This window comes from Gymnodraco acuticeps, unplaced genomic scaffold, assembly GCF_902827175.1.
Source record: "Gymnodraco acuticeps unplaced genomic scaffold, fGymAcu1.1, whole genome shotgun sequence".
In the NCBI taxonomy this organism is placed as follows: Eukaryota; Metazoa; Chordata; class Actinopteri; order Perciformes; family Bathydraconidae; genus Gymnodraco; species Gymnodraco acuticeps.
The window spans coordinates 2,605,338-2,633,174 of NW_022990224.1; the positions used below are offsets into that span (position 1 = coordinate 2,605,338).

General features: G+C 41.6%; 1 protein-coding gene across 2 annotated transcripts; it reads left to right on the plus strand.

The window, feature by feature from the left end:
* The first annotated feature begins 2,514 nt into the window (after window positions 1-2,514).
* Window positions 2,515-25,920, plus strand: dhtkd1 (dehydrogenase E1 and transketolase domain containing 1). 2 transcript variants are annotated; one of them, XM_034218766.1, is made up of 17 exons: window positions 2,515-2,785; window positions 12,880-13,032; window positions 13,679-13,890; window positions 15,786-15,980; window positions 16,154-16,423; window positions 17,211-17,382; window positions 17,531-17,729; window positions 18,457-18,769; window positions 19,361-19,445; window positions 19,551-19,690; window positions 19,830-19,980; window positions 20,076-20,182; window positions 20,650-20,814; window positions 20,897-20,979; window positions 21,447-21,613; window positions 24,710-24,795; window positions 24,879-25,920. In XM_034218766.1, the coding sequence occupies exons 1-17, from the start codon at window positions 2,614-2,616 to the stop codon at window positions 24,978-24,980; spliced, it is 2,772 nt and encodes a 923-aa protein (XP_034074657.1). In that variant the 5' UTR covers window positions 2,515-2,613; the 3' UTR covers window positions 24,981-25,920. The 2 variants fall into 2 exon arrangements, with proteins under 2 accessions (XP_034074657.1, XP_034074658.1); XM_034218767.1 differs by lacking the exon at window positions 2,515-2,785 and adding an exon at window positions 4,739-4,845.
* The last annotated feature ends 1,917 nt before the right edge of the window (window positions 25,921-27,837 follow it).

The following is a 27,837-nucleotide window of genomic DNA, read 5'->3' on the forward strand; positions in this document are numbered from 1 at the left end:
GGCTTGGCTAAAGCCAGTTGAGTAGCACTTGAAATGTTTTGGCTCTATGAAACCTGATGTACTTATATGATTCTGTTTTCTTCAAGTTTGTATCTTCTTGTTCGAATGCACTTATTGTAAGTCGCTTTGGATAAAAGCGTCAGCTAAATGCAATGTAATGTATTATATCAATGTAGATATATTTAGATTTTAAACAGTTGGTTGCACAAAACAATACATTTGAACACATTGTGTTTCTCCATGTTGTGTTTTGTTATCAAGGCATAACAAAGTATAGAGAAATGATTAACCAAATGATTATTAGTTGCAGCCTAAATTCATAGAAAAGCTCAAAGCTAAACATTAAAAAAAAAATCTTGAATATTTTCAAAATATTAAATGAGTCCCTTCAATAAATCAGGAAATGCAGCTTTCTGATGCAACTGCTTGTTATAAAGGCAAGGCAAGTTTATTTATATAGCACTTTTCAACACAAGGCAATTCAAAGTGCTTTACAAAAAATGAAAGAGATTAAGAAAATGGCATTTAAAATCAGTCATTAAAAAGAAAAGCTAATAAAATAAACATTAAAAGAAAAAGTACATGGATAAAAGTTACAGTGCAGTCTAAGATATGAATAGTTCAATTAAAAGCAGCGACAAAAAGAAAAGTCTTCAGCCTGGATTTAAAAGTAGTAAGAGTTGCAGCGGACCTGCAGGTTTCTGGGAGTTTGTTCCAGATATTTGGAGCATAATAACTGAACGCTGCTTTACCATGTTTAGTTCTGACTCTGGGGACAGAAAGCTGACCAGTCCCTGAAGACATTTAAAGTTTGGGTAATTCCCTGTATTACAATGAAGTTAAGTTGACCATGTTTTAAAAGTTTCCTTCGCCTTTCTAAAGTGTGGATCTTTCTGTCAGACTGTCCCTAAATGCAGAGAAAACTAAGTTGTCTAAGCTGGTCTCAAGAAATGGAAAATAAATATCATCCTGTATCAGGCAACATATAGCAGGATAAGGGAAATACACAATGATTATTTTTACTTAAATAAACGTATGAAAAGCTGCTACATGTCCTTTTTAAATTCCACATGCCTTGTGGAGAAGAAAAAAATGACCTTAGAAAACCACGTGGAGACTTGCTATACAACTTTGAGATGTGGAGAATGGAGTTTACAAGCAGCACTTGAACACAGCATCGATCTCTTCCTTTACACTTGTTGCGCTACGTCACGGGGGATACTTCAGGTACTTCGGAATCGTTTAAAACTAGCTCAAACACAATGAGAATTTGTTTTAAAGTGTAGAGTCTTGAAATAAAACTACTAACTCGATGTTTTCAAGAAATCTGGGACAAATAAAGTAGTTAAAAACTAAAGCTGAAGATGTGCCTCGTGACAGTGTTGTGAGACGAGTAGGTGACACTCAGCCAATCAGCTTCCGATGCGGCGCCTCCTCCTCCTCCTCCTCTCTGACGCTGAAGTGAGCTTCCGGTTCGACAGTTGAGGGGAAACGTAAGGTAAACTTATATTTTACAAGTCTAAGTTTAGCTAGTGGGTGTTTGACCTACACCTTGTCAAATGTGATTTAGATGTGGCAAAATCAGTTTTCAAATCTAATGTTTTTCTCTTGTTTGATGTTTAATATGCCTGGCCCTTTTTATATGACACAAGGTAATTCATACAGTATTTGTTCCATAAAATACTTATTTTTGCCTTTGCAGTCTTTCTTCTCTGGAATAACTGAGTACAGACTTGAACAGTCCTTGTGGTTTCTGACCTGGACCCTGTCCACTCCGGTCTGGATATAAATAATAATGGAATCCCCCCTTTCTAGATGTGAAAATCTACCTTCAAAAATTATAAAAGTTTTCACAAATTTGAAAGAGTTTCAGAAAACAATATCTAGAAGGACTAACATGATTTTGCAACATTATAAATACAATGAATAAAGTGGACAATCGTTCTCTGAGGTTTATGTCCGACTCTTTCCCATTGCACCAGCGCATTCCTATGAGTATTTTTAGCACATCTTTTGCACAATACTACCACTCTTAAAACTGCACATCTCTTCCACTATAACATTCTGATATACTTTAAACTTTACAGTAATTTGTCATTATCTCACTATTTCTTTTTTTGCAAAACATTTTTATTTTATTCTTTATTCTAAATCTTATTAATGGAATACTTACAATAATGTTCTAATGTTATCTTATTTTATAACTTAATGTCTCTGATTGTGATTATGTATGGGTCATAATAGTAGAGTAAATACTGTTATATTTTACTATATTTTGTATTTTTTAATATTTTCTAGTTCTCTACCTGTGTTTTTAATTCTTGTTTGTTTCTTGTTGTGGTGTATGCACCACGACACCAAGTCAAATTCCTCGTACGTGTCAACCTACCTGGTAATAAACCTGTTTCTGATTCTGATAATACCCTAAAACAAACTCCTTGTATGTGTAAATCTACTTAGTAAATACCTGATTTGGATTCCCCTTAACTTTCCTCTTAGCTGTTACGAATGTGAGTCTAACTTCAGCCTCCTCGTCCTCTCGGCAGTATGGCTGCCGTCCTGTAGCAGTATCTGTGTGCAGACATAAGATTCACAGCTTTAGCACTTTACAACATGTCGGCGGTACTTTTCCTGAAGAAGTCTCTGAGCAGACTCCCTCCGGCTGTGGCTCGGCAACTGGTCCGGTGTTGCTATCACACCGAGAGAGGGGTGTTCGGGTACCGACCCAAACAGACCGAGAGCCGACATGAGTTACTGAAGGACCGCATCGCAGCGCTGAACCAAGGTCAGTATAGGGTTAATTTAAGGGGTTGAATAAGGTTTTTATTGCAGTATAAACAACTTTAAGACACCCTATAGATGTGAACTAATCTCTAATGATGACAAAGTTTAACTTCCTGTTACGTAAAGTTATTTTAATCAAGTATTCCAGTTTGTTTGTACGTGTTTAAATTCCAGTGGTGGGAGGTAACTAAATTTACTCAAGTATTGTACTTAAAGGGATAGTGGAAATGGAACCTCAAATAGTTTCGTTTTAACTTATATACAAGCATAATTACGTACCAAAACAATCACACCTGATTAAAAAAATATAATAATTGCCTTACGCATGTTAGAAGCACTTTATTGCAGCTTCCCCGAAGTTTTTTAGAAACGAAATGTTCGACTCAGCCAAACCGGAAGTGACGAAAACTCAGGAAGACGATACGATAACAAACTATGGCGTCTATGTAGAATGAACGTGGAAGGGCAAATATACCAGACAAAGAAGAAGGATTGTACGAGGTATCCAGTGATGATAGCGAGTCAGAAACATCCTCTCGGCTTTCCTACGAAAATGTCGTTTTAGGAACTGAATCTGAATCCGGTTCAGTAAGCGACGATGGTGAGAATATTGAGCCAGACGATGGACCATTACCAGGGGTGCACATAACTTTTTTGCCCTGGTTCTCAAAGGAGCACCTGGAGATGTTGCTTGGTGCTCATCCTTAAAATGAAATAAACCGTAACTTTTGAGGGGTCTTGACTTTATTTGCCAGACACACGGCACTGAACACACATGCAGAGGTGAACACAGAACACACATGCAGAGGTGAACACAAGACAACATTAGCACGACCAGTAATCCTACAAGCTGTCATCACTACCCTCCTGACTGTTCTCCTCACTGTCTTCCTCTCTGTCAGACATGGTAGCTGATGATGTAGGCCTACTTCTTTCTCTCTGGTTGAGTCTGTGATTAGCTGCTTGCATCCACAAGTCAACAGCTGGGTTTGGGTCGAAAGTCTCTGTTATCATCTTAGACAAGTGGATGTAATCAAATAAGTATGTGAACATAACCAATAACCTACCATAGCCAATAACAAATGAATGTAACTTATTTTATTGTTGTTGTTCATTAATATCTTATTTTACCTTAACATTTATTTATGCATTTTTTTTATCTCTCCAGTTTTAAAGGATATTTTTGGTTACTGTCCTATAGTATGAATGATTTCAAACCTGTTTATCCCAATAATTATAAAGGAGTGCCTTGGAAATATGTGTTTACATAAATTGTGACCAAACCGTTTGAACTTAGACTAGGAGTCCTTTACCTCACTGAGCTGTAGTTAACTTATCAGCCACTCAGTCTGACTGGAGAGGACTCTCCCTCCACATTATTGTAGAAACATCTTCTTCTTATATCCGTTAGAGCAGCTAGCACCAGATTATAATAACAGCGCTGGTACCGGTGCACCCTCCCTCTCACTCGCATTTTGTCTGTGAGCTGCGGGCGCCAGATAAGCCAACATCCCCCATTTTCATCACTTACAGCGCCCATCGTACAGGGCAAATGAAACGTGTAACCGGGCTGGAAAGGGTGTTACATTTACTTAATTATGAATATTGTTACATCAAGGCCGAAAATTAGGATGAGACCCAACGGTCAAAATGTTTTCTTCCCTCCCAGAACTGCCAGCGCAGCGCCTCCCCAGATCTGGCGCCCTAGGCGAACATCTAGCCAGAGCTACGGGCCAGCCCTGAGTTCATATCATGGTTCATATGCAACTCGCAAATATCTTTCTCTCTCTTCTCTCCTCTATTTTCTCTTTTCTCTTCTCCCTTCTCTCTCTCCCTCTCTCAATGTTGGTACGCAAATGCGCTTTGTTTCAAATGACCCGGTGCTCTTTTTTTGGCGGAGGTGCGCATGCGCACCAGTTATGTGCAGCCCTGACCATTACGTCCTTATTTGTTCGAGCCCGAGCCCGAGCCCGAGGTGATGGTTCACGGCATGGGCAATGGCGAGGATGACCAGGAGCAGGCGCCAGATGATGCACCCCTACGCACAAATAATCTTGACTGGTAGGTCCCTAAGCATAGCTCACGCATCTTAAGATCACCTGTAGCCTTTACAAATATTAATCATTGTTAACCAGTTAAGCCCGAAGGTCCCCCCAGTGGACCCCTCCCACAGTTTTTTTTCTCTCACATGTCTCAGGGCTTCTTAACATTTATGAAACTATTAATGTTTCATACCCTTTTAAAGGTAAGAAACTCCGCTAACTGACAATAAGAACAATTGTTAGCTAGAAAAAACACAAGAGTAATACCAAGCCTTTGAATTAGCATTGAGCGAAACAATGCTAACTAATGCTAACGCTTTTTTACACACAACACATGGTGGAAATGCCCTTATTACTATCTTAACTGCACAAACAAGATATACGATTTAAAGCTGAGACTCCACACATGTAATGTCATCACTGTAAGACCTCGAATTCCTGGAGCTATCAGCCAGAAAAGAGAAAGTAAACAACATCCGGTTCCAAAAATATTACAATAATTACGTCTTACCTTTTTTGATTTGTGATCAAAAGTTGTGTTCAACGGAATAAAAACGCATCTCAAGGTTAATCCAATGTCGTTGTGTCACGTAGAATTTTTTACTGATAATCAATCATCATATTTATGGCAATATACTCGGTATAAAGTATTGCCGTCTTATAGTATTACCTATAGTGAAAATGTCTGAACACATTTCACCCACTGACGACGAATGGCTGGGTTTCTTGGAAACGCATGAGTCGATACGCCATTCTCTGCATTTGCTGTCGCACTACAGCCATACAAAACACATCTATTCACCATAATAAAGGTCGGCTATTCACATGCAAATGCTATTGAATGTCCGCCATTGTTTGTGCCCGTCTTCCTCTGCTCTCGTCATCATCCGAAGATTCCCGACGATTCCCGAAGTATTTCGTTTCATTGAGAGGGCGCAGTAAAATTGAAAATAAAATGAAACTAGGCGCATGAAATTAAAAAAAATAGTTTATTATGCTTATTTTTAATACAAATACATAAGTTAAACCCAAAATTCGCGGATTTCCACTATCCCTTTAAGTAAAACTTTTTGGTACTTTTACTTTACTTGAGTATTTAAACGTCATCCTACTTTATACTTTTACTCCACTATAATTTGTTGATAAATGCTGTACTTTTTATTCCACTCTATTCATTTAGCAGATTGAGTTGCTCGTTACTTTGTAGATGTATGTTATTGATACTAAATATTAATCAACTAATACATTATCATATATTATTGAAGGTTAAGCCACCCAGTAGTAATTAAAGTAATTCAAATGTACCCCAAATGTACCAAGTGCAACATTGAAGTGATGAAGACCTTAAAGGCAGTGTGCGAAAAAGTACACGTCCCACCGTCCGGGACGTGTTATTTACAATATCGGACAAGTAGATCTTTCAATTGACTTGTCCGGCGGACAAGTGACGTTTTTCGGCCTGATTTATTGACAAATTATTGATACATTCAGTTTACAAAAGGCAGAACTCAATCGCAAATTGTACGTGTCCGCCATTGTTCGTTTAGATTCTGCTTGTCGATTCCTAAGGAAATGCATCTCGCCGCTTTCTGTACAGTTAGACGGGGCGGGGCGGGTGGGAAGTGTAGCACAGTGGCAGGGTTGGGAAGCAAAACACGGTTCCGATTAGGAACAAATATCAATTGTCCGGTACCGGGATTAATAAGAGTTGTGAGGACAGGAGGCGAGGCCGAGCCCCGCGGACTGCAGCTCTATCTATGCTCCGTATCAGCTGATCGCTGCAGCTCAGCGTCTCTCTCTCTTTCTACACACAGCGGATCCGCTGCCCGATTAACAGCCTCATCTTTGTCAAACTTTCTTATGTTCTTTCTCTAACGCATAATGAAGGTTATTAAGCGTTTTAACTCCTATGTTGTTAATATTGACCACCATTTCCTTTTATGAAGTAAAGCAACCTCCCTGTCTGTGTCCTCGCGCTGTCCTCACATCCCCGGACCCCCAGACTCAGAGGAGCACAGGGATGTCAGCAGAGACGTGCACACATGACTCTAGGTAGTGCTTGAGCACCTGCCCGTTTTGCCCTCTGGACAGCAATGTGCCCTTTTGAAAGTTCGTTTTTTACAGTTTAAATTTTTTTTTACAGTGTACTGTATGTGGCTCATGGTAACATCGATCAATTCTGGATTAAAAGCTTCTAATATATACAACAATGCCCCAAATGCGCGTTGTAATTTTGTCAGACATCCCCACGCATGCCTTGCGGCACTCCCGTACTCCTGGCTGCAGCCCCTCCCTTCCCTGCTCTCAACGTGAGCGCGCAGAGCTGACAGTCAGTCTAGTGATGGGAATTCCGGCTCTTCTTGGTGAGCCGGATCATTTGGCTCGGCTCACCAAGAAGAGCCGGCTCTTTCGGCTCCCAAACGGCTCTTCAGTTTACCACTTATTATACCTTTTAATTAAATCAAATGTAGCCCTGTTTTGACTAATGATTTATATTTGTACACATATATCACTTAAATTATTCAATACATCCTTTGTACTGAAGTATTCAAAAGTAAAAATTACATGTTTAATATAAATGATTTGCTGTGGCCAATTGTTTTCATTGCATTTACAGACCCGTGCAACTCTCTGATACCACCCAATGAATGCATTGACTTGCTTGTAGAACCACACTACACAAAACAGATAGCAACACCTATAAAAACTATTTAAAAAAAGGGGCTACTGTATCGACCTATATAAAGTATATAAATATAGGTTTTTTTTCAAAATACCAAAAAGATCCTGTATTTTAGCCATGCCTCATTTCGCTCTATTTGCTCCATCCAGCGCTGTTTTTGCAGGGGGCTGATTCTGTGAGCTGCAGCTGACCACGCCCCCTGCAGGAGAGGGGAGCTGCTTTGAGATCAGCTGCTGGGCTCTCAGAAGAGGGGGAGAAAAAGAGATCTCCGTCCTCCGTGTTTTATTCTTATAGAAGTAAGAAGAGAAGTAATGGGGCAGAAACCCTCCTTTTTACGCAGCGGTCCAGACATAGACATCAAACTGCGACACATATTCAGTTGCCAGTTACTTTGGCATTAGGGCAGGGATATCTAGATACTTTCCAAGGTTTGACATAATGAATTGAGCTACTTTTAAAGCAAGCAACGATGTTTTCAAATCTGTAATCAAAAACACTATCGAAGCAGTTCCTGCCGTTGCTACGTTAGTTCAAACAGTAACAACGGACTACTTTTCTTAGCGGATGCATGTCAATTTAAATCAATACATAAAACTATTTTTTAAATCAATAAAATCATTTTCTAAATCCATAAAAGCATTTCCATTACTATTGGGAGTCATGTCGTTACTTTGTTGAGAATGTGGCCATGTAATAAGCGGGATAATGTGCACATTGCAAATGTGCCTTCATGCCGATCTAGATCCCTCCGCAAAAATGGCTCGTTCGCGGGCGAGAGCCGGCTCCCGTCGTTCACTTAAAAGAGCCGGCTCTTTGCGCCGGCTCGTTCGCGACCGACACATCACTAAGTCAGTCACTCAGTCAGACAGGCCACGGCGGGTGTGTGGTGCAGCAGCACGCAGCAACACGATTAAAAGTGCCCTAGTGACGACCAAGTCAGTAACCAACAGGTAACAAATACAACGAGTGTATTGTTTAATCCCCTAAATCAGATGCCAAACTAAACTATACAGGGTTCGTACCGTACGGTCATTCAAAACCTGGAAAAGTCATGGAAATTCAAAATGCAAATTCCAGGCCCTGGAAAAGTTATGGAAAACAATATTTTTCCCAAAGTTTTGGAAAAGTCATGGAAATGTAACTAAAGTTGCGTCAAATATAATTTACATTTGATCTAATCGCCGAAATAATCTGCGGTCGCGAGCTGTTATGTGCGCATGGTGTTATTTTTTAATATATGAAGCGCGAGCTGTGTGCTCGAGTCTTCTTGCCTGTCGGGCCGGCTGAACTCTGCTGCTCCGGGATGAGGGTCAGCTACAATAGCTACGGCAGAGTCCTGCACGGGTCTGATTTTCAAGACCCGCTCCCGCCCCGCACCCGCGACGTGCAATACCGAACCCGCCCCGCTACCCGCACATATTGCCAATTAGTTCCGCAACCCGACCCGACCCGTCGGCACAAGATTCCCAACCCGACCCGAACCCGCATATATATGAGCAGTGAAAACGTGCAATTATTAACACACGCAGTTGCATATTTGTCTCAAAAAGCGTGGGATGTTGGTTATTTTCTCCATCTAGGAACCAAAAGCCTCCCAGACGTTGGATTTCGCTCTTGAGGAAGTGTTATTGAAAATGCTGTATTCTCCGCTAGAGAGCTTCACCTCAGCCATTTCGAATGTGGCGCGCACAGCAGCAGATTGATGCGCTGCAGAGGTTATGATTATGCGCGGTCCCGCGGGGGAGAGGTCTGAGGATTTAAACATTAAACTAAATTATTATTATTTTAATATATTTATTATGCAATACCCGCGACCCGACCCGCATCATCTTTGTTTTACCCAGAACCGAACCCGGAAAAAAGCGTTTGAAAAAATACCACCCGCGAATCACCTTTTTTGCGGGTCACCCGTCGGGTACCCGCGGGTACCCGACCCGATGCAGGACTCTGAGCTACGGTACGTTCGTTAACTGTGCGGAGTCACTGTGGCACAGACTGCACCGCTGGTGAACAGCTGTTAGTAGTAGAAGTACTCAGATCTTGTACTTGAGTAAAAGTAGAAGTATTCAGATCTTGTACTTTAGTAGAAATACTCAGATCTTGTACTTAATAAAAGTAGAAGTACTCAGATCTTGTACTTGAGTAAAAGTAGAAGTACCACAGTGTAGGAATACTCTGTTACAGTAAAGGTCCTGCATTCAAAATGTTCCTCAAGTGAAAGTAGAAAAGTATTATAAAAATACTAAGAGGCATGAAAATACATTTTCAAAATGCTCAACAGTGCTGCCAAAATTATAAACTGACTGCTACACAATTAAATAAATGCTTTTATATATTTCTATTAGATGTAACTCTTTGGCGTTTCTGTTATTATTACCTGCTGCTTTAGTTGTTCTGACTGCTAAAATCCTCTGTTATTCCTCATTTTAAAGCCGATATTCCGTGGGGTCGGGGGCTCGGATCCTTGTCACCTTTTTCATACCTGATGAGTTTGCATCCCTGACTACAGTTGCTTCAGCGTGTAGAAGCTAGTAAGCCTACTATTTGATTTGTTTTAGATAGGCATCTGCATCAGACAGCATATGGTTATTGAAATAAATATATATGCAATTACGACATACAAGATGTGCCTTTTAATAAATCTCACACTACTAAGGCAGCCGGCGGTTCCACCAGGGGCGTCAATCCCGGGGGGGGGGGGGGTTTCATCCCCCCTAGCTTCAGATTGGACCCCCCTAAGTCATTTAGAATAATAAAAATAAATGTTAAATAATAAAAATGTTGATAATAAATCAGTAAAATCAGGTAAAAATAAGAATTAAATAACATAACCCTAACCCCGAAATAAAGTAACCAAAAACCAAAAAGAAACGTAACAAAATCCGCCATTATCCGGCAAATTTTTGCGCACAATTTCGGAGCGCACAATTTCGGCGCGACCGCCACAACGACTCAGAAGGTGCCCCTTTTTTTTTCTCTTGAGCACCTGCCCCTATAAATGTCTGTGCATGCCACTGGATGTCAGTATTGTTTATGAAGCAGGGTATAGAAGGTACATTATTGAAATGAAAATACTATTTATTTACTTTTACAAACAGTGAGCAGCTGGGCAGCTGCAGCATGTGTATTGCAGGACATGTGTAAGCGTATTTGAGTTGTAGAAAAGCGCTAGGCCTATAGGCTATACATCTAATTTGTCATTATTATTATTATTATTATTAGGTTATGTCCTATGTGTTGGACATGTGTGGTTGGACTTTGTCTCACAGGCAGGTTGTGTAACATCAGAGGAGACTGGGCCAATTGTACATTCTCAAACTGCACCAGAACTAACTAAACAATGCAGAGATTATTTTTATATAATTGTATTCAATAACCGTAAGAAATTCAACAGTATGAAGTGATTTGTAAATAGGAATACAGATTTGACTTAATCTTTTCATAAATATATTTTTCTCCCAGTTTGACTTATTTTTACCCTCTCAAAGAACCGGAATTGAGAACCGAAAATAACCGGAATCGAAAAGCAGAACCAGAATCGTTCAAATCCAAACGATACCCAAACCTATGTGTGATGCAGTAAAATCTTACCGCTCACTTACGTTAGCGGTGTCGTAAAAACCGTGGGAAAATGTAAAATACGATGACGAAGAAGAAGATTCCAGTGGCCCCAATTTTTGTCCATTCTGGACAAGTGAAAAATGTATTCGGACAAGTAAATTGCCAAACTCACTTGTCCATGGACAAGTACTCTCTAAAAACTTTTTCTCACACTGCCTTAATACCATCCATCTTCTCCCGCTTATCCGTGGTCGGGTCGCGGATGTAGCAGTTCCAGCAGAGAGCCCCAAACTTTATTTTCCCTGGTCACATCAACCAGCTCTGACTGGGGGATCCCAAGGCGCTCCCAGGCCAGCGAAGAGATATAATCCCTCCACCTGGTCCTAGGTCTACCCCTTGGTCTCTTCCCAGCTGGACGTGCCTGGAACACCTCCCTAGGGAGGCGCCCAGGTGGCATCCTTATTAGGTGCCCGAACCACCTCAACTGGCTCCTTTCGACGCGAAGGAGGAGCGGCTCAACTCCGAGTCCCTCCCGGATGACTGAACTTCTCACCTTATCCCTAAGGGAGACACCAGCCACCCTGCGGAGAAAACCCATCTCGGCCGCTTGTATCCGCGATCTCGTTCTTTCGGTCATGACCCATCCTTCATGACCATAGGTGAGGGTAGGAACGAAAATGGCCCGGTAGACAGAGAGCTTTGCCTTCTGGCTCAGCTCCCTTTTCGTCACAACGGTGCGGTAAAGCGACTGCAGTACCGCTCCCGCTGCTCCGATTCTCCGATTCTCCGGCCCATCTCACGCTCCATTGTTCCCTCACTCGAGAACAAGACCCTGAGATACTTGAACTCCTTCACTTGAGGTAAGGACTCATTCCCTACTTGGAGTGGACAGTCCATCGGTTTCCTGCTGAGAACCATGGCCTCAGATTTGGAGGTGCTGATCCTCATCCCAGCCGCTTCACACTCGGTTGCGAACCGATCCAGTGAGAGCTGAAGGTCGCAGACCAATGAAGCCATTAGAACCACATAATCTGCAAAAAGCAGTGGTGCAATCCTTAGTCCACCGAACTGCAGACCCCCTCCCCCACGACTACGCCTCGAAATCCGATCCATGTATATTACAAACAGGATTGGTGACAAAGTGCAGCCCTGGCGGAGGCCAACCCTCACCGGAAATGGGTCCGACTTACTGCTGAGGAGCCGGACACAGCTCTCGCTTTGGGAGTACAGAGATTGGATGGCCCTGAGTAGAGACCCCCTCACCCCATACTCCCGCAGCACCTCCCACAGTAACTCCCTGGGAACTCGGTCATACGCCTTCTCCAAGTCTACAAAACACATGTAGACCGGATAGGCGTACTCCCAGGCCCCCTCCAGGATCCTTGCGAGAGTAAGAAGCTGATCCGTCGTTCCACGACCAGGACGGAATCCGCATTTAATTGCCCAAAATGTACTGCAAACAAGCAGAACTATGGAACTGTTCTTCTGTTGCAACAAAGTCCAACTGAGCCTCTCCTTTTAACCTATAATACAATGATTTAAAATATATGCTGCCTTTGGGTACTTAAGGTATATTTTGATGCTAATACTTTTTTACTTACTTGAGTAAAAGTTTGCATGCAGAACTTTTACTTGTAGCATTTTAGTATTTCTACACTGTAGTATTGCTCCTTTTAATGACTAAATCACCTGAATACTTCTTCCACCTCCTTCCCACTAAAGTTGTCTCATTGTTTATCAGACGATGTTGCTGTTGTTAGCCGAGGTCGCTATTTCACCTCACTAACTTATCGGCCTGTTTTCTTGCAGATCATGGTCTGTCCCGTCTGGTGGAGGCATACAGAGCACATGGTCACAAGGCTGCTAAAATCAACCCGTTACAGCCCGATAAACCTGTTGCTGACAGCGTCCCGGAGATAACCATGCTGACCGACACCGTCACAGGAACACTCCACACCTCAGGTACAGGACAGCGTGCAGGGAGTCCTGCAGAAGGCATCCAGAAGTTTGTCTCCTTTTTTAAAAGCTTTCAGTGGTGGAATACATTTACTCGATTATTGTGTAATTTAGAGGAAATGTATGGGAGTCATTCCAGTTTCTTTATACTTTTACAGGACAACATTCAAGAGGGAAATACTGTACTTTTTAGTTACTAGTTACTTTACATATTCAGATTATTAATGCAAAGTACAATCATTTATAAATTGTACAGTATTTTTTAGAATTCATATCTGAGATTAATACTGTAGTTAAAGACAATTTCAAATAAGCTCCACCTTTTAGCAACATTAAAATGATTAGCACATTGTTGCATAAATTAATACAATAATAAAATATCAGCATTTTGAAATATCTCATTCTGCATAAGTAATGCTTTGACATGAATTTCTGGGATGTCGCTACTTTTACTCAAATCAAAGATCTGCATTCACCATTTACCAGGGAGTATAACATAATCATGAGTGAGATACAGTTGGAATCAAAGACAGTGGTGCTTTGAATGTGTTAACTTTGAGGTGTGAAGCATGAAAAACACCAAAACAATGCTCTCCTCTGCTCATAAGTCACTTGTCGATGTTCTCATGAATCCTTTATTGTATTTCTGAAGGTCTACGACATTTTGGCAAAGCAGAGGGTTCAGTGGAAGAGGTGCAGACTTACCTGGAAGGAGCGTACTGCGGCCACCTGTCAGTGGAGACCAGCCAGCTGAGCAGCCTGGAGGAGAGGGAGTGGTTCGCCGACCGCTTTGAGGAACTCAAGAAGAAGAGTTTCTCCACTGAGGAGAGGAAGCGGCTGGCCAAGGTCATGCTGGAGTCTCAGGTAGGCTAAAAAAAACTTTGCATCAAATCATGTTTCGTGTAGATTTACGTTTTTCTGGGTATATTCTGACGGAAGTAGAAGTGTGACCAATTAAGATAAGATATTTATTTCACATAATAACTGCAATTGATAGCATATTCAAATATCTTTGTAGTTGAGAGTTAGGGAGTTAGCGACCCAAGGCTGTTGGCAGAGCAGCCGATTTCTGAATATATTTCACACTTTTTCTCTGAGGGCCTTAAAGGAGACATGTCTTGGTTATTACCCGTCCCCTTGTGTGTTATGAAGGTTTTTATGCATGTAAACGGTGTGCAGAGTCAAAACCCTCAAAGCGAGTAAAACTCTAACACAGAAAATACCTCCCCAAAACCCCTCGTTGGAGATACGTCATTGTCCATTTGATTCTTCCGGGTACATGTCATGTCGTCCCCGGAACGAAATGGACCAATCCGTGGAGCCGTTACGTTACGTCCGCGGAGCCGTTACGTTAAGCCCCCGCTGATTGGTCCAAATTGACCAATCCACGGACTTCCTCACACACTCAGTGCAGGCAGCTCTGCTGATTTCTCCTCCCTGGCTGCAGGCTGATAACAGACAGTCGGCGAAATTCTCTCTGCAGACCCATTTTCACAGCGTTTATCAACCTTTTTCTTACTCAATATGAAGCCACACTTATTGTTTTTACTTCGGCTGTGACTTTGTTTGTGCTCAGGGTGAGTTTGGCTGTGTTTCGCTGTGTATCGCTAAACAAGGAAACAACACCTCCACGGAGCTCAGCGCGATTCACAACGTCCCGACTGGTCCCGACCAATCGGAGCATACTGTGCTCACAGGGAAGAGGGGGGGGCAAGAGCTGCAACGAGCCGTTTAGTGGAGAGAGTGAATACTGCTGAATACACATACTTTACAGAGATGCTGTATGCGAAACCAATGTGAGTTTGGAAAATTGCACGATGTAAATCTATTCTAGTATACCTCAACAATGGAATTATGATCAGTGGAAATGGCCATCACATGTGACCTTTAATAAGTCGCTAAATTGATCCCATTTTAAAAAAAAGAAAAAGAAAAAGGTTGCTAAGAGGGTCTCACTTGTTTGGGGCATCTAGCAAGAAAGACCCAAAGTGTGATGCTGTGACAGAAGTCCAATGTTATTTGTGCTTCTGTTCACTCTCAGGGGTGTCAAACTCAATTTCATCGCGGGCCACATCAGCATTATGGTTGCACTCAAAGGGCCGGTTGTAACTTTAAGACTATAAAAATAGATATATAAATATATCGTATATATAAAATATTGTATTATATTACATCATTCTGCATTGGATTATTATCGGATAAGGTAATAATAACTTCATGATTAACTACGACTGAAAGCAGAAGTCTAGGGCAAATAATTGCATGTCTTTTCAGTGAGAATGTCACAAAATGATTTAAAAAGAAAAGCCTGGAATTCTGGAAGAAAAGTCACAATCAAAAATAAAAAGAAGTGACATTTTGAAAAAAATAAGTGACATTTAGAAGGAAAAAAGTCAAATTCTGAGAAAGTCAAATTTGAGATGCATTGTGCTCCATGTATGGGCAACGTGCCTCTGTAAATCGCCATGTAGCCGTATAATAAACATATATTCTTTGCAAGCTCTTGTGGGCCACATAAAATGAAGTTGCGGGCTGGATTTGGCCCCCGGGCCTTGAGTTTGAAACCCCTGCTCTACATGAACCCTTGTCCTGTGCGGAAGTGGTAATTGAGAACATTTACAATTTCTTAGACTGATGGCATAACAAGCTCGAAATTGTCTGATTCTGGCCGTCGGCCGATTAATCATCTCTACTTTCGTATAGCAAAGTCATTTATTTATTGTGCCTCTGTTTCTTTACTTTTCTCTCACCAACTGTAGGAATTCGACCACTTCCTGGCCACCAAGTTTGCTACTGTGAAGCGTTATGGAGGAGAAGGAGCAGAGAGCATGATGGGATTCTTCCACGAGCTATTCCGTTACTCGGCCTTCAGCGGAATCACTGACATTGTGATCGGCATGCCGCACAGAGGCCGACTCAACCTGCTGTCCGGCCTGCTGAAGTTCCCTCCAGAGGTTAATCTGCACGACACAGGCACATCTAATGAGACATGTACAATTATCTGTGACTTGACAAGATAAGATTGTTTACTTTGCACCACTGTAATCAGCAGCACGAGTAAACAGGAAGTCAAAGCCTGCTGCCAAAGGGTAAACAAGGGTAACTTCAAACTACGTTTTCTCTGCAGCTCATGTTCCGTAAGATGCGCGGCCTCAGTGAGTTCCCAGAGATGTGCTCTGCCACCGGGGACGTCCTCTCCCACCTCACCGCATCATTAGAGTTGGATTTCGGAGCTGCGCGTCCTGTCCATGTGACCATGCTGCCCAACCCCTCCCACCTGGAGGCCATCAACCCCGTGGCTCAGGGCAAAACTCGAGCCAGGCAGCAGCTCAGGCAGGAAGGAGACTATTCCCCTGAAGACAACGCACAGCCAGGGGACCAGGTTGTCTGTCTGCAGGTACAACTACCACACACTAAACTCTTGTACCTTACGAGGGACATTTTTGTCTTTTTAATTTAACATTTTGCAATCATTTTGGCATATGGTGTACATTTTGTTTTCTTATGTTTGTTGGAAGTTCAACCTCAGCTTCAATGGTGAGTCTCTAATAAACGATGTTACCAAAATACAGACACTCAGACCCTTTAGTACAAATGTCCCCATTGAAACCCATAAAAAACACAATTGTTGATACCATGGCCATTGGAGCATACATGTATGCATTCTTCTATATAACGCTTTCATTTTTAATTGGTTGCACAAAGGGAGGTCTTCCTTGTTCTTTCTTATCAAGCAATAGACTTCGTAAAACAAAGACAATTTGGCCCATGGTTGATGCTCACTACGTGGATTTTGTTGCAGATCAACGTCCAGAATCCAGATTACACATTTTTTAAAAATAAAATAACAAATGATATGGATTTCACACCTTGGTAGATGTTAGGCTGCACAGGGTATTTCTCATGTTCAAGGATGTTTTCAAATGTTTTCATGTCTGTCTTTAAATAACTGTTAGACGCCCATATAAAAAACAACACTTATTTTATGTCACATATGATTATTAGTTCCATCGAGGAAAAAAAGTGTCCACAGACACTTAAATAATAGACATCTGAAAGTCTTCTTTGCTTTGCTCTTCTGGTCCACAGTTACAAACCCCTCTAGGCCTTGTACAATATTGAATCAATAATCCCTCCTGCAGTGTTACTAAAACGTACAGACCATCCCTCTCCTCCTCTCCTAGGTCCACGGTGACGGCTCTTTCACTGGACAGGGGATCGTTCCAGAAACACTGACCCTTTCCAACCTCCCTCACTACAGAGTGGGTGGTAGCATCCACCTCATCGTCAACAACCAAGTGGGTTTCACCACTCCGTCCGAGAGGGGGAGGTCGTCTCTGTACTGTAGCGACGTCGGTCAGTAAAAAATATTAACATTTGTAATATTTGCTACTATTTGAATTGCAAAGTTTGGTCAAAACCCAAGATGCACTTTTAAAACATGACTCCACCAGGTCATGTATTCTTTTATAATCAGAAGCTAATGCCCACCTTTTTGCCCCAGGTAAGATGGTGAACTGTGCTGTGATCCACGTGAACGGCGATGATCCAGACGAGGTGCTGCGGGCCACTCAGCTGGCTGTGGACTACCAGCGTGTTTTCAGGAAGGACATCATCGTGGACCTGGTCTGCTACCGTCAGTGGGGCCACAACGAGCTGGACGAGCCCTTCTTCACCAACCCGGCCATGTACAAGATCATCAAGTCAGTTCAATTAGCCTTAAAGACTTTGTATCACAACGCATATCACCTCAGATGTTAGTGTAGAAGACCCATCGTATTTCTAAGGCCTCTTAAGCAGATGATAAAACTGTTATATTTCAGCAGGTATTAGCTAGTATAGAAAGGTATTGAAATACTTAGAAAATGGGTAATAGTAGTGTTTTTAAAATCTAAGTACCGATACATTAACAATGACAGTGTTCAAACAATATAACACAAAGACATTTAAGAGTTGTATCAATGTGTTAGAATGAGGATGCACAAAGCTAAATATGGCACTACATTTCTCTAGCTGAGGCTTATGAGTTACACTTACACTTGTAAAGGTATGAATGATTAAACCAGTGGCTTCATTCAGCTCAACTTAAAGAAATAAGCTTCACTCACTGTTTTTACCTTTCTTAATAAAAGTCCTACAAATATATATACTGTATCACTGCTTGACCAGAGGGAAGCTAAATCTAACATAAAGGGCATTTCGCTAAGAAGCAACTCAACAAAGGGACATTGCTTATTGTTTTCATTGTTTCCAAATGCCATTTTAATATGATTTTTATTTAATTAATAAATTGAGTAAAACCCACAAGCATTCGTTAAATAGTTTGTGTAGATTTACTAAATGTTTTATTTCCTTACAGGTATATTTGTACATCGTGTTCTTGAAAATATACTGTGTAATAAAACATTGTGTCATTGTCGGTCCTCACAGAACTCGTCAGAGCATCCCTGACTGTTACTCAGAGAAGCTGATCTCCGAGGGTCTGATGACCGAGGCGGAGCGGGACGAGATCAAGTCCCAACACTACAGCATGCTCAACGACAAGCTGTCCAACATGACCCTGTACACCCCCACACTCACCAACCTGCAGGGCCGCTGGGGGGATCTGGGCGAACCCCAGGCCAAAGTCACCACCTGGGACACGGGCGTCCCCGTCCCCCTGCTGCAGTACGTAGGGGCCAAATCTGTGGACATCCCTGAGGAAATCCAAGTCCACAGCCACCTGAGGAAGACCCATGTTCAGGTGCTGCTATGTCTCATTTACTCCAGTACTTATACGACTATATGCGCATTAAAGACCTCTTGTGTTTGCAATGATCCAACATTCTTGAAATGCCTATTTTTTGGACCGTTTTATATCGTAATTTACGCCTGAATGTTCACTTCTCTTAACCGCCTGGAAGTTAACAACAACTGCTTCAGAAGAAAAATACTTTCAGGCAATTGGCGAGTCCAAACACAAGCCTTTTCTATTTTAAATCTGCCTTTTTTGTAGCTCCAAAACTGAGAAGCATAGAAAATGTTGACCTTTATTTTGAACTGGAGCATCTGTAGATTGATATGCCCAATATGTTATGGTCCACTCAAGCTAAACACTAAACAAGATGAATAAATCCCCTTTTTACTTTGTTACCTACACACCTTGACTGTAATGGAGTGGGAAAGGTCAACTCTTATTTGTTTGAAATGTAATGTGATGACTGTGAGGGGAGAGGGAGACAGACTTTGTGTAGTTCTGTACTCTATTGAGCAAACCTTTCTAGTTACTATTGGATTGTCTTTTGTTGAAATAGCAGCAGCTCAATTCCGGTTTTTTCTTTCTTTGTGAACTCAGGCTCGTTTGCAGAAGCTGGAAGAAGGAAACAAACTGGACTGGTCGACAGCAGAGGCTTTGGCTTTCGGCTCGCTCCTCTCCCAGGGTCAGTGTAACAGAGAAAACACATCAGATCAAATATATGAATCATTTCTTTCTATTAGTGACAAAAATTGGATTTGAAGAAAATGTTAAATGATTGTTGTTACAGGCTTTAATATCAGAATCAGCGGACAGGACGTGGGAAGAGGAACGTTCAGCCATCGACACGCCATGGTGGTGTGTCAGGACACCAACGACATGTACATCCCTCTGAACCACATCAGCCCTCAGCAGGCTGGCTTCCTGGAGGTAAATGCCTTATAAACCTGATAAACACAATCCGTCCTAATCGTGAGATATTTAAAACCTTAATTCTTTAATAGTATCAAAATGTGTTATCCTTTCATGTTGTATTGTGATGACTTTGTGTCTTTGTGTGTGTGTTCAGGTGTGTAACAGCCCGCTGTCTGAGGAGGCGGTGCTGGGATTTGAGTATGGTATGAGCATCGCTCAGCCGAAGCTCCTTCCCATCTGGGAGGCTCAGTTTGGAGATTTCTTCAACGGAGCGCAGATCATCTTCGATACCTTCCTCACTGGAGGTAAGCTCCTGACTACACTGGTGCTATGAACATGTCACACTTACTCTCATTATCTTAAACTCTCCTCATCAGCTGTGTAACTCTTGTGTCTGCAGGTGAAGCGAAGTGGCTGCTGCAGTGTGGGATGGTGATCCTGCTGCCTCACGGCTACGATGGAGCCGGACCCGAACACTCTTCCTGCCGCATGGAGCGCTTCCTCCAGGTCTGTGTGGCGGGAATGTAATCCATGTTAAACCAACTTACCAGTTTTGAATTTTCTGTAAATAACGTCCATGTTAACACCAAGTTTGAAAGAGAACTTGGATTTGATATGCACTTAAATGTAGGATAATAGTGGAGTCATACGGTTCCACTTTGCAGCATACTGCAGGAAGTAGAGTTTAAGAAGTAGTGTTCAACCACAGAAATGTATGCAAAAAACACAATTATATTTTTCTAAAATTCCAAGTAATTTAAATGTTGCTGGTTTTAAAACCTCCACAGACTAAGACACTCTTGCTCTATAGGATTTCAAAGCACTGCTCTATCTCTGCTGTTATTTGTTAACTGGTTTACAGCTCTAAATCTGGATGTTTCTGAACTGAATGTTCTACTAGCAGCTTGTTAGTTGGTTTGTGTTATGTTACTCATTAGCTGAATGAGTGCTAACTGCTCCTTTTTGTCTCTCAGATGTGTGACAGTAAAGAGGAGGGTGTGGATGATGACCGCGTGAACATGGCTGTGGTCAACCCCACCACGTCCGCTCAGTACTTCCACCTGCTGAGGAGGCAGATGATCCGTAACTTCCGCAAACCTCTCATTGTGGTTGGACCCAAGACCCTGCTCCGATTTTCTGTGAGTGCTAACAGAACATTTCCAAATCCTTTAAACTAATGTTTCTATGCAAGTATCTGAATAATGTGTTTTGTTTCCACAGGGCGCAGCGTCCAGTCTGACTGAGCTGGCTCCAGGAACATCCTTCAGACCAGTGTTGGGTGATACCTCAGTCTCTGCAGCAAGGTACAGAAGTAGCAATATTTATATTATTGAAGACATAAAACACAATTTAAATGTTAATGTGCCCTTTAACAAATGGGAAAAATCCTGTTTGGATTGTTGCTAAAGTTCCCCGATAATACAGACACTTTTCTTGTTTTGTGTTCGACAAGCACCATCAGTTCGGAATTTCTGAAATGATTAAACGTTTTTTTGACTTGACAACACTGGAACTATTGGATTACTCAAGTCAGAAACAGTGTTATGCACGAAACACTAGACTATAATATGCAAAAAAAAGCTGAATCCAATGTTGATTTAAAAATGTCAATGTCAATATTATATATAATGTCACCCTCAAATTATTGGTTACAGCCAAAAACAAATATTACAATTAATCATTTTTCAATGTTTCTTTGTTCTTTTGATTGAAAACTGCTGATTTGTGGAAGATTCATACATTAAGCCCATCTCATTGTACTTCCATGCAGTGTCCAGAAGGTGGTGCTGTGCTCAGGGAAACATTACTATGCCCTGCTGAAACAGAGAGAGACATCAGCAGCCAATCAGAACACAGCACTGATCCGTGTGGAGGAGCTCTGTCCGTTCCCTCTGGACGCCCTGCAGCAGGAGTTAAAAAAATACCCCAATGCGAAAGGTATGTGCGAGACCCCCACCCCCATACAGACTGTGTTAGTGCCATAAGAACATCTTATTTAATATCATTCAGATCTTTGAGGAAAAGTTAATTACTGTATGTTTAATCAGGTCTTTGAATACACTGTTGTATTGCAGGCAAACAAGTGTTCACTATGAATATAATAAAAACATGTCAGCATGAAGGGCTTGACTATATCCCTTAACAATTGTTATCATAACTGGCCCTTATATCACTTTGACGAATAAAAAGACAGTAGAGGACAAACTCACAGCCACTACAAGAACCTCACTGTACACACAATCTATAAATAGTGCTATATACTAGGGGTGTAAGGGTTCACAAACATTTCGGTTCGGTACGTACCTCGGTTTTTTGGTCACGGTTCGGTTCGGTACGTTTTCGGTACAGTAGAATTTTTTTTCACAAAACAAAACATATATATATATTTTTATTATTATTATTAAACTGTGAATAATGTATTCACTCAAATAAATACAAAATATAATAAAATAAACATTAAGGTGCAGCATTTCGATGAACTGAAATAATCTGTATTTGAACTTTACTGTACTAGTACTCACAAAACATAAACTATTAGTTTGGGGTTTTTAATTATTATTAAACTGTGAATATTCACTCATAAATACAAAATATAATAAAATGAACATTAAGGTGCAGCATTTCGATGAACTGAAATAATCTGTATTTGAACTGTACTGTACTAGCACCTAAGCAGCCAGTTTGACATTAGGACTTGCTTGTCATTGTATTTTCATGTTTTTTTTAAAGAAAAATTAACTTGTCCACATTGCTTGCCGAAAGGGCAGATCTGCTGGCACTAACAATGTCTCCTGATGTGGAGAAAACCCTCTCGCTAGGGACAGAGGTAGCAGATACAGCCAGATAGCGCTTTGCTAACATGGCAACATAAGGATAGTTGGCGTTTGTAATAGCTTTGGCTCGGTCTGAACTTTTTGCGAGTGGTGGAGGCTTAAATGCTAGCGGGAGTTAGGTTTGCACTTCAGTCTTTTTTCTTTTGGTACCGGTGATATTCACGTTCGGGTGATGCCTTTTCAAAAGAGTGTGCAAGTTTGATGTATTGCCAGCCGCGTAACCAATTTTAGTTGAACAATGCCGACAAACAGCTTTGGTTCGGTCCACCTGTCTTTGTCCTTCATCCTTGTACGTAACTGCGAAACCAAAATGTTCCCAAACCGGAGACTTCAATGATGCTGGAGGATTTTCGAGCTCAACTTTATCTGCGTTCGCCATTAATTTTTGACAGTTCCTCAAATTACTGACTACATTTGAACGCATCCCTCTGTCCAGCTCTCATAGTATGCCTCTCATCCAATGAAATGACTTGCTCGCTCTATGACGCGTTGAACCCAATGTGAGCAAATTACTCTGAATGCTGCGATGCAGCACCTGAGATTACTTCCAAAAAGTTATTCACGTTCTCAATTTTTTACGTTTAACGTTATATTCGTTCGGTACACTTCGGTACACACCTGTACCGAACCGAAGGGCCCGTACCGAATAATTTCGGTACGTGTACCGTTACACCCCTACTAACTGGCGTTAGTATTACCGTCTTCTTGCGAAGCAGGAGTAGCCGGCGAGCGCCCGTCGACCGAAATGTTTTGGATTTGGGTTCAGTCTGTGGACCGTTAAGCTTGTCCGGCTACTGTAGAGATGTGCTCTGAAGCGAGAAGAGGTGTTTGAATGGCGCATGCGTCGTGGCGCAAGCTACTTATAGGGGGTGATTCCCTGACGTTGACTTCAAGATCACCAGCCAATCAGGATTGGCGTAATGAGATTGATGCTTCTGTTTGCTCCGCGATGAGGCGCATCCCATAGTGAGACATCGAACGGAGTGTTATGAATGAGAACTGAAAGTGCTTTCTTAATCTCTTAATTGTAATACAAAAAAAGCATAGATAGATGATAGTCATTTCAGTTTTATCATTCCATACTTTATGGAAAGAGTTTTTTCTTCGATACTTTCAGGATCCAGAGTCCGTATGTGATACAGCCATCTATATTTGAGTTTCGGACAGAAAAACAATTTCGACAGCATCTCTCTTTGTGAGTCACAGGAAGTTGAATGGCATTCAGCGACTTGAATAGAAGTCTGACAGTCTCCACTTTAATTACAGTCCTGAGGAGAACATAACTGACAAATAAACCGTTCATCTAAAACAAAAATCTAAAGTATGAGCTACAGCAGACTGGTTTTCACTGCACGGCCCATTGTGTTAGGTGTTTCTATTATTGTGTCCACCCTGTGTTGCTGAATGAGTGTCACTCTCTGACTGATTGCTTCATTTCGTTAAGAAAGACTTTGTGAGCATGAGGAACTAGAGGCTGTCAACATCTTGTGGATTTCAACATTGGCCGATGTAATCATTTCCCAAATTCACGACATGTATATCTAAAAAAAACCTTAGTCTTATCTAAATCATTTCCTTTTCTGTGTTTATATCTTGAGAACAGGTAAAAAAATGTTATGAGGTGAATTTAATTTTGGTCAGGGTCATTGTGTTGGTTGTTGTTGTAATGCTTATTTCAACCACAAAATAATATAGTGCACCACTACCAGTGAATATACAATATCTTATATATCGGACTAAAATCATGTTTTCTACCATGTGAGTTTTATTCCTCCATTTACTCTAACCATGTCTTTCTTTAGGTTAGAAATACATTTAGAAACGTTGTTACATAACTTGCTAACACACAATAATTGGAGATCAAACTTAGAAAAATGATCACCAGATTTGTCTTTCCCACTTGCCTCATGTTACTGTATGGCTGCCAAGAGTGGATTTTGTGTTGGTCTCATTATAACAAAGTGACATTTGAAAGCTCAGGTTTCACTTCAGCTCTCAATCGTGTTGTTCTCACCTCCACAAAAACACCCACAGAGAAAGTCCAGTTTCAGTTGGATATGGAGTATCTCTTCTCTTTGTTTTAAAGGGGAAAAGAGAAGAACTCCCTGAACTAATGAACCAGTCACATGTTTATTGAAAACACTGAGCCATGTGCTCTTTTACTTCCAATGTAATAAATGTTTAACAAATCGCCACACAGAGTTTACTTGGAGTCAGGAGGAGCCACAGAACATGGGCCCCTGGTCGTATGTAGCCCCAAGGTTTGCGAAGCAGCTGGCCTGCAAGGTGAGCCCTGATTCAAATAATAAAATACACAATATCATGGTTCTGAAATGACACACACGTAACCGTCTCATCTTGTTTCTCAGCTCCGGTTAGTGAGCCGCCCGGCTCTGCCCGCGCCTGCTGTCGGCATCGGGATCCTCCATCAGCAGCAGCAGGAGGCCATCCTCTCCGCCACCTTCTCCTAAAACACGCAGCAACACTGACAACAGTAAACAAGCATCAAGACTACACTACATACTGGCATCTGCTCTAATCCTTCAAAGCAGTGTCAGTAAATGTGCTGCACGGGAAATTCATGGGACCTTTTTAGATGATAAGGATGCACGGTTCAAATAAATAGTTATTATAAAGAGCAAATAAAAGGAAGACAATAAGAGTATTTTTAAAGAGGTTATTATCTTTAGGGTTTTCAGGAATGGCATGAATTTGTTCTCGCATTTCTTGTTTTGACTTTGCCTGTATTGTTTATGTGTTCAGTGTCAAGGCAGTGTGGAAAGGAACAAATACATATGTGGGTGGGATCTGACTCGAGGCCTTAGAGACATTGTCTACAGTGCAACTGAAGTAAAGGAGCACTATCAGCTGACAGTCAGATTTTCAGCACTGGAGATCGTTTCTCTTGGTACGACCTCTTAAACCAGGAAAACTGTTAAAAAACAAACACAGTTAGAACCGATATGCTAAAACTAAGAGTATGGAGAGACAGACTCACCCATGGTTGGTTTACACTCTTATTGTCTATTCTGAAGGACTTGCATTCATCTCGACTCTTGCATCAGCAGTACATTGATCCATTGACTCTGTTGCTGCTCGCCTCATGCATTCAGTCTCCACTAGTTGTCCGTTGTTCTGAACAGAAAACATTAGAAGTTGTTGGAAATATCATTGAAATATTTATGTAAGAACAGGGAGTACTTTAACTGGATTTCTGAAGAAAGAAAAAAGACTGTTGAATGTTTACGCAGCCTTGAGTAAAATGTATTTGGACATTTTATGCTACAAAATTAATATTGAATAATGCTTCTAAGACTTGAACAAATAAAAGCATTAAAGGGATAATGTAAATAAAAGAAACAAGATGGATTTCAAATGGAAATATTTTCAAATAAATCAATTTTCACTTTATGCATTGTGCTTTTTTTGTTTCTGAATCTAATGATTGGTTAAGAATCTGTTACTTGAGTTGAAATATGAGTGATGTGATTCTAGAGATCATAATATCTCTGTGCATTAGCTCCTCTGATCGACAACCGTGATAAGACTCATTATCAAATGCTGGGAGAAGCAGGCTTGATATGGAGAAAAATGATATTGAAATTCGTGACATTGTTAAAGTTAGCTCATTGTGACCTAAAAGATATAAAGTTAGAATCTGGGACACAATGGAGGATAACACAAAATAAAGTTTACAGCTTCTAAAGAATACTTATCTGGGTAAGGATAGACTGGTTCAAGAATAATGCGGCTTTCACACCAGCGCTTTTCCCTTTCTAGCTCCGAGCGGGAGCTTTTCTGGTTCAGCTCCGGTTTCCCTTTTCTGCTCCCGCTCTGTTCACACCGCCCAGCACCCGACTGGTGCTGCCGCTGCTGCGTCATGACGTCATCGTTTACATCGCTGATTTGCTCCCCAACGGCATTACGGCGCTCACAACAACGGGGAACTGCGTCGGGTCGATGATCGTGTTGCTTTTAATCACACGAAGCCAGAATACATTGAATAACGACTTCTCCAACCTTATACTTTGCTCCAGAGTGCCGTGGTTCATTGTTTATTAATGTGTTTCTGCAACATTTACCGACCGCTGCAGTGTTGGCTGCTCTTCCACGGGAGTTTATTCTCCTCCGTTAGCTCCCGGTTAGCTCACACTGCAGCGGCCGCTCTAAAGTATTCACTGTCCGACTCACACAAGCAGCTGATACATATCCCCAGTTCCCCTTAGCCTAAGTGAATGTGTGTCAGTCTGAATTGACGCTGTTTGGTATCACAACGCTGTTATGAAAGTTTCTCTGGTATAAAATGGGTGATGTTAGCATAGCAACCGAAGCTAAACTGACTACTTGCTATTGCTATCCTATTGTGGCATAAACCGTTTTCTACAGGCACATTTTACCGGCGTATTTTTATTATGATTCTACTTGTGATAGTCGGACACGACAACCTGTGCAGCCCATGTATTGATTCCATCCGATAGCTGCTATAATACAAAACGTCTGCCTCTCTCCACAATGATCAATAACAGTGAACGGATGGTCAAAGTAAGGTACAAATAAACAGAATCACACGAAGCCTGGTTAGTGTTGCCTGACTTTATAAAGTGTGTTTATAAGCACTACTGCTTGTAGGCAGGCATGACAGTCGACCCATGTTCAGGGGAGGAGGGTTTAGTTTCCTGCACGCCTCGACGTAAGAGAGACGTAAGCGACGCCACCTCTTAGCTCCGAAGCTCTTGCCTCTAGACCGACAATTTTTTGGAGCTGGAAGTGAACCGGATTCCGGAACTAAGAGCCGGCGCCGCTGCGGTGTGAACAGGAAAACCGGCGCATTTCAGGCTCCAGCTCCGAGCCGGAGCTGAAAAAGCGCTGGTGTGAAAGGGGCAACTAGCGCTTTTCCCTTTCTAGCTCCGAGCTAGAGCTTTTCTGGTTCAGCTCCAGTTTCCCTTTTCTGCTCCCGCTCTGTTCACACCGCCCAGCACCCGACTGGTGCTGCCGCTGCTGCGTCCAGTGTTGCCAACTTGGCGATTTTCTCGTTAAATTTGGCGGCTTTCCAAACCCTCCGGCTACTTATTTGTGTCAAAAGCGACTAACAACTAATCTAACGATTTATAATGGTGTTATATGGGACTTTTCTGGTGTTTGGAGACTCACGTATTGTTCTGCAGTTAACGAGCCGCGGGTGCTGCCGTGAGCCCCGCCTGATTGATTGATTGATTGAAAAGTTTATTAACAGCTTGTATATTGGGTACAGTACAGTACAGCTCAAAACATACAATTGTTAAGGGGATGCAGACCAGAGAAAGACTTTCGTCTTGTTTACATCAGGGT

Bases quoted from the DNA above. Each gene is read 5' to 3' on its own strand.
- dhtkd1 (XM_034218766.1), top strand. From the start codon at position 2,614: ATGTCGGCGGTACTTTTCCTGAAGAAGTCTCTGAGCAGACTCCCTCCG. The intron at 19,446-19,550 runs GTCAGTGTAACA...TTGTTGTTACAG, and splicing joins CGGCTCGCTCCTCTCCCAGG to GCTTTAATATCAGAATCAGC. The intron at 24,796-24,878 runs GTGAGCCCTGAT...CTTGTTTCTCAG, and splicing joins CGAAGCAGCTGGCCTGCAAG to CTCCGGTTAGTGAGCCGCCC.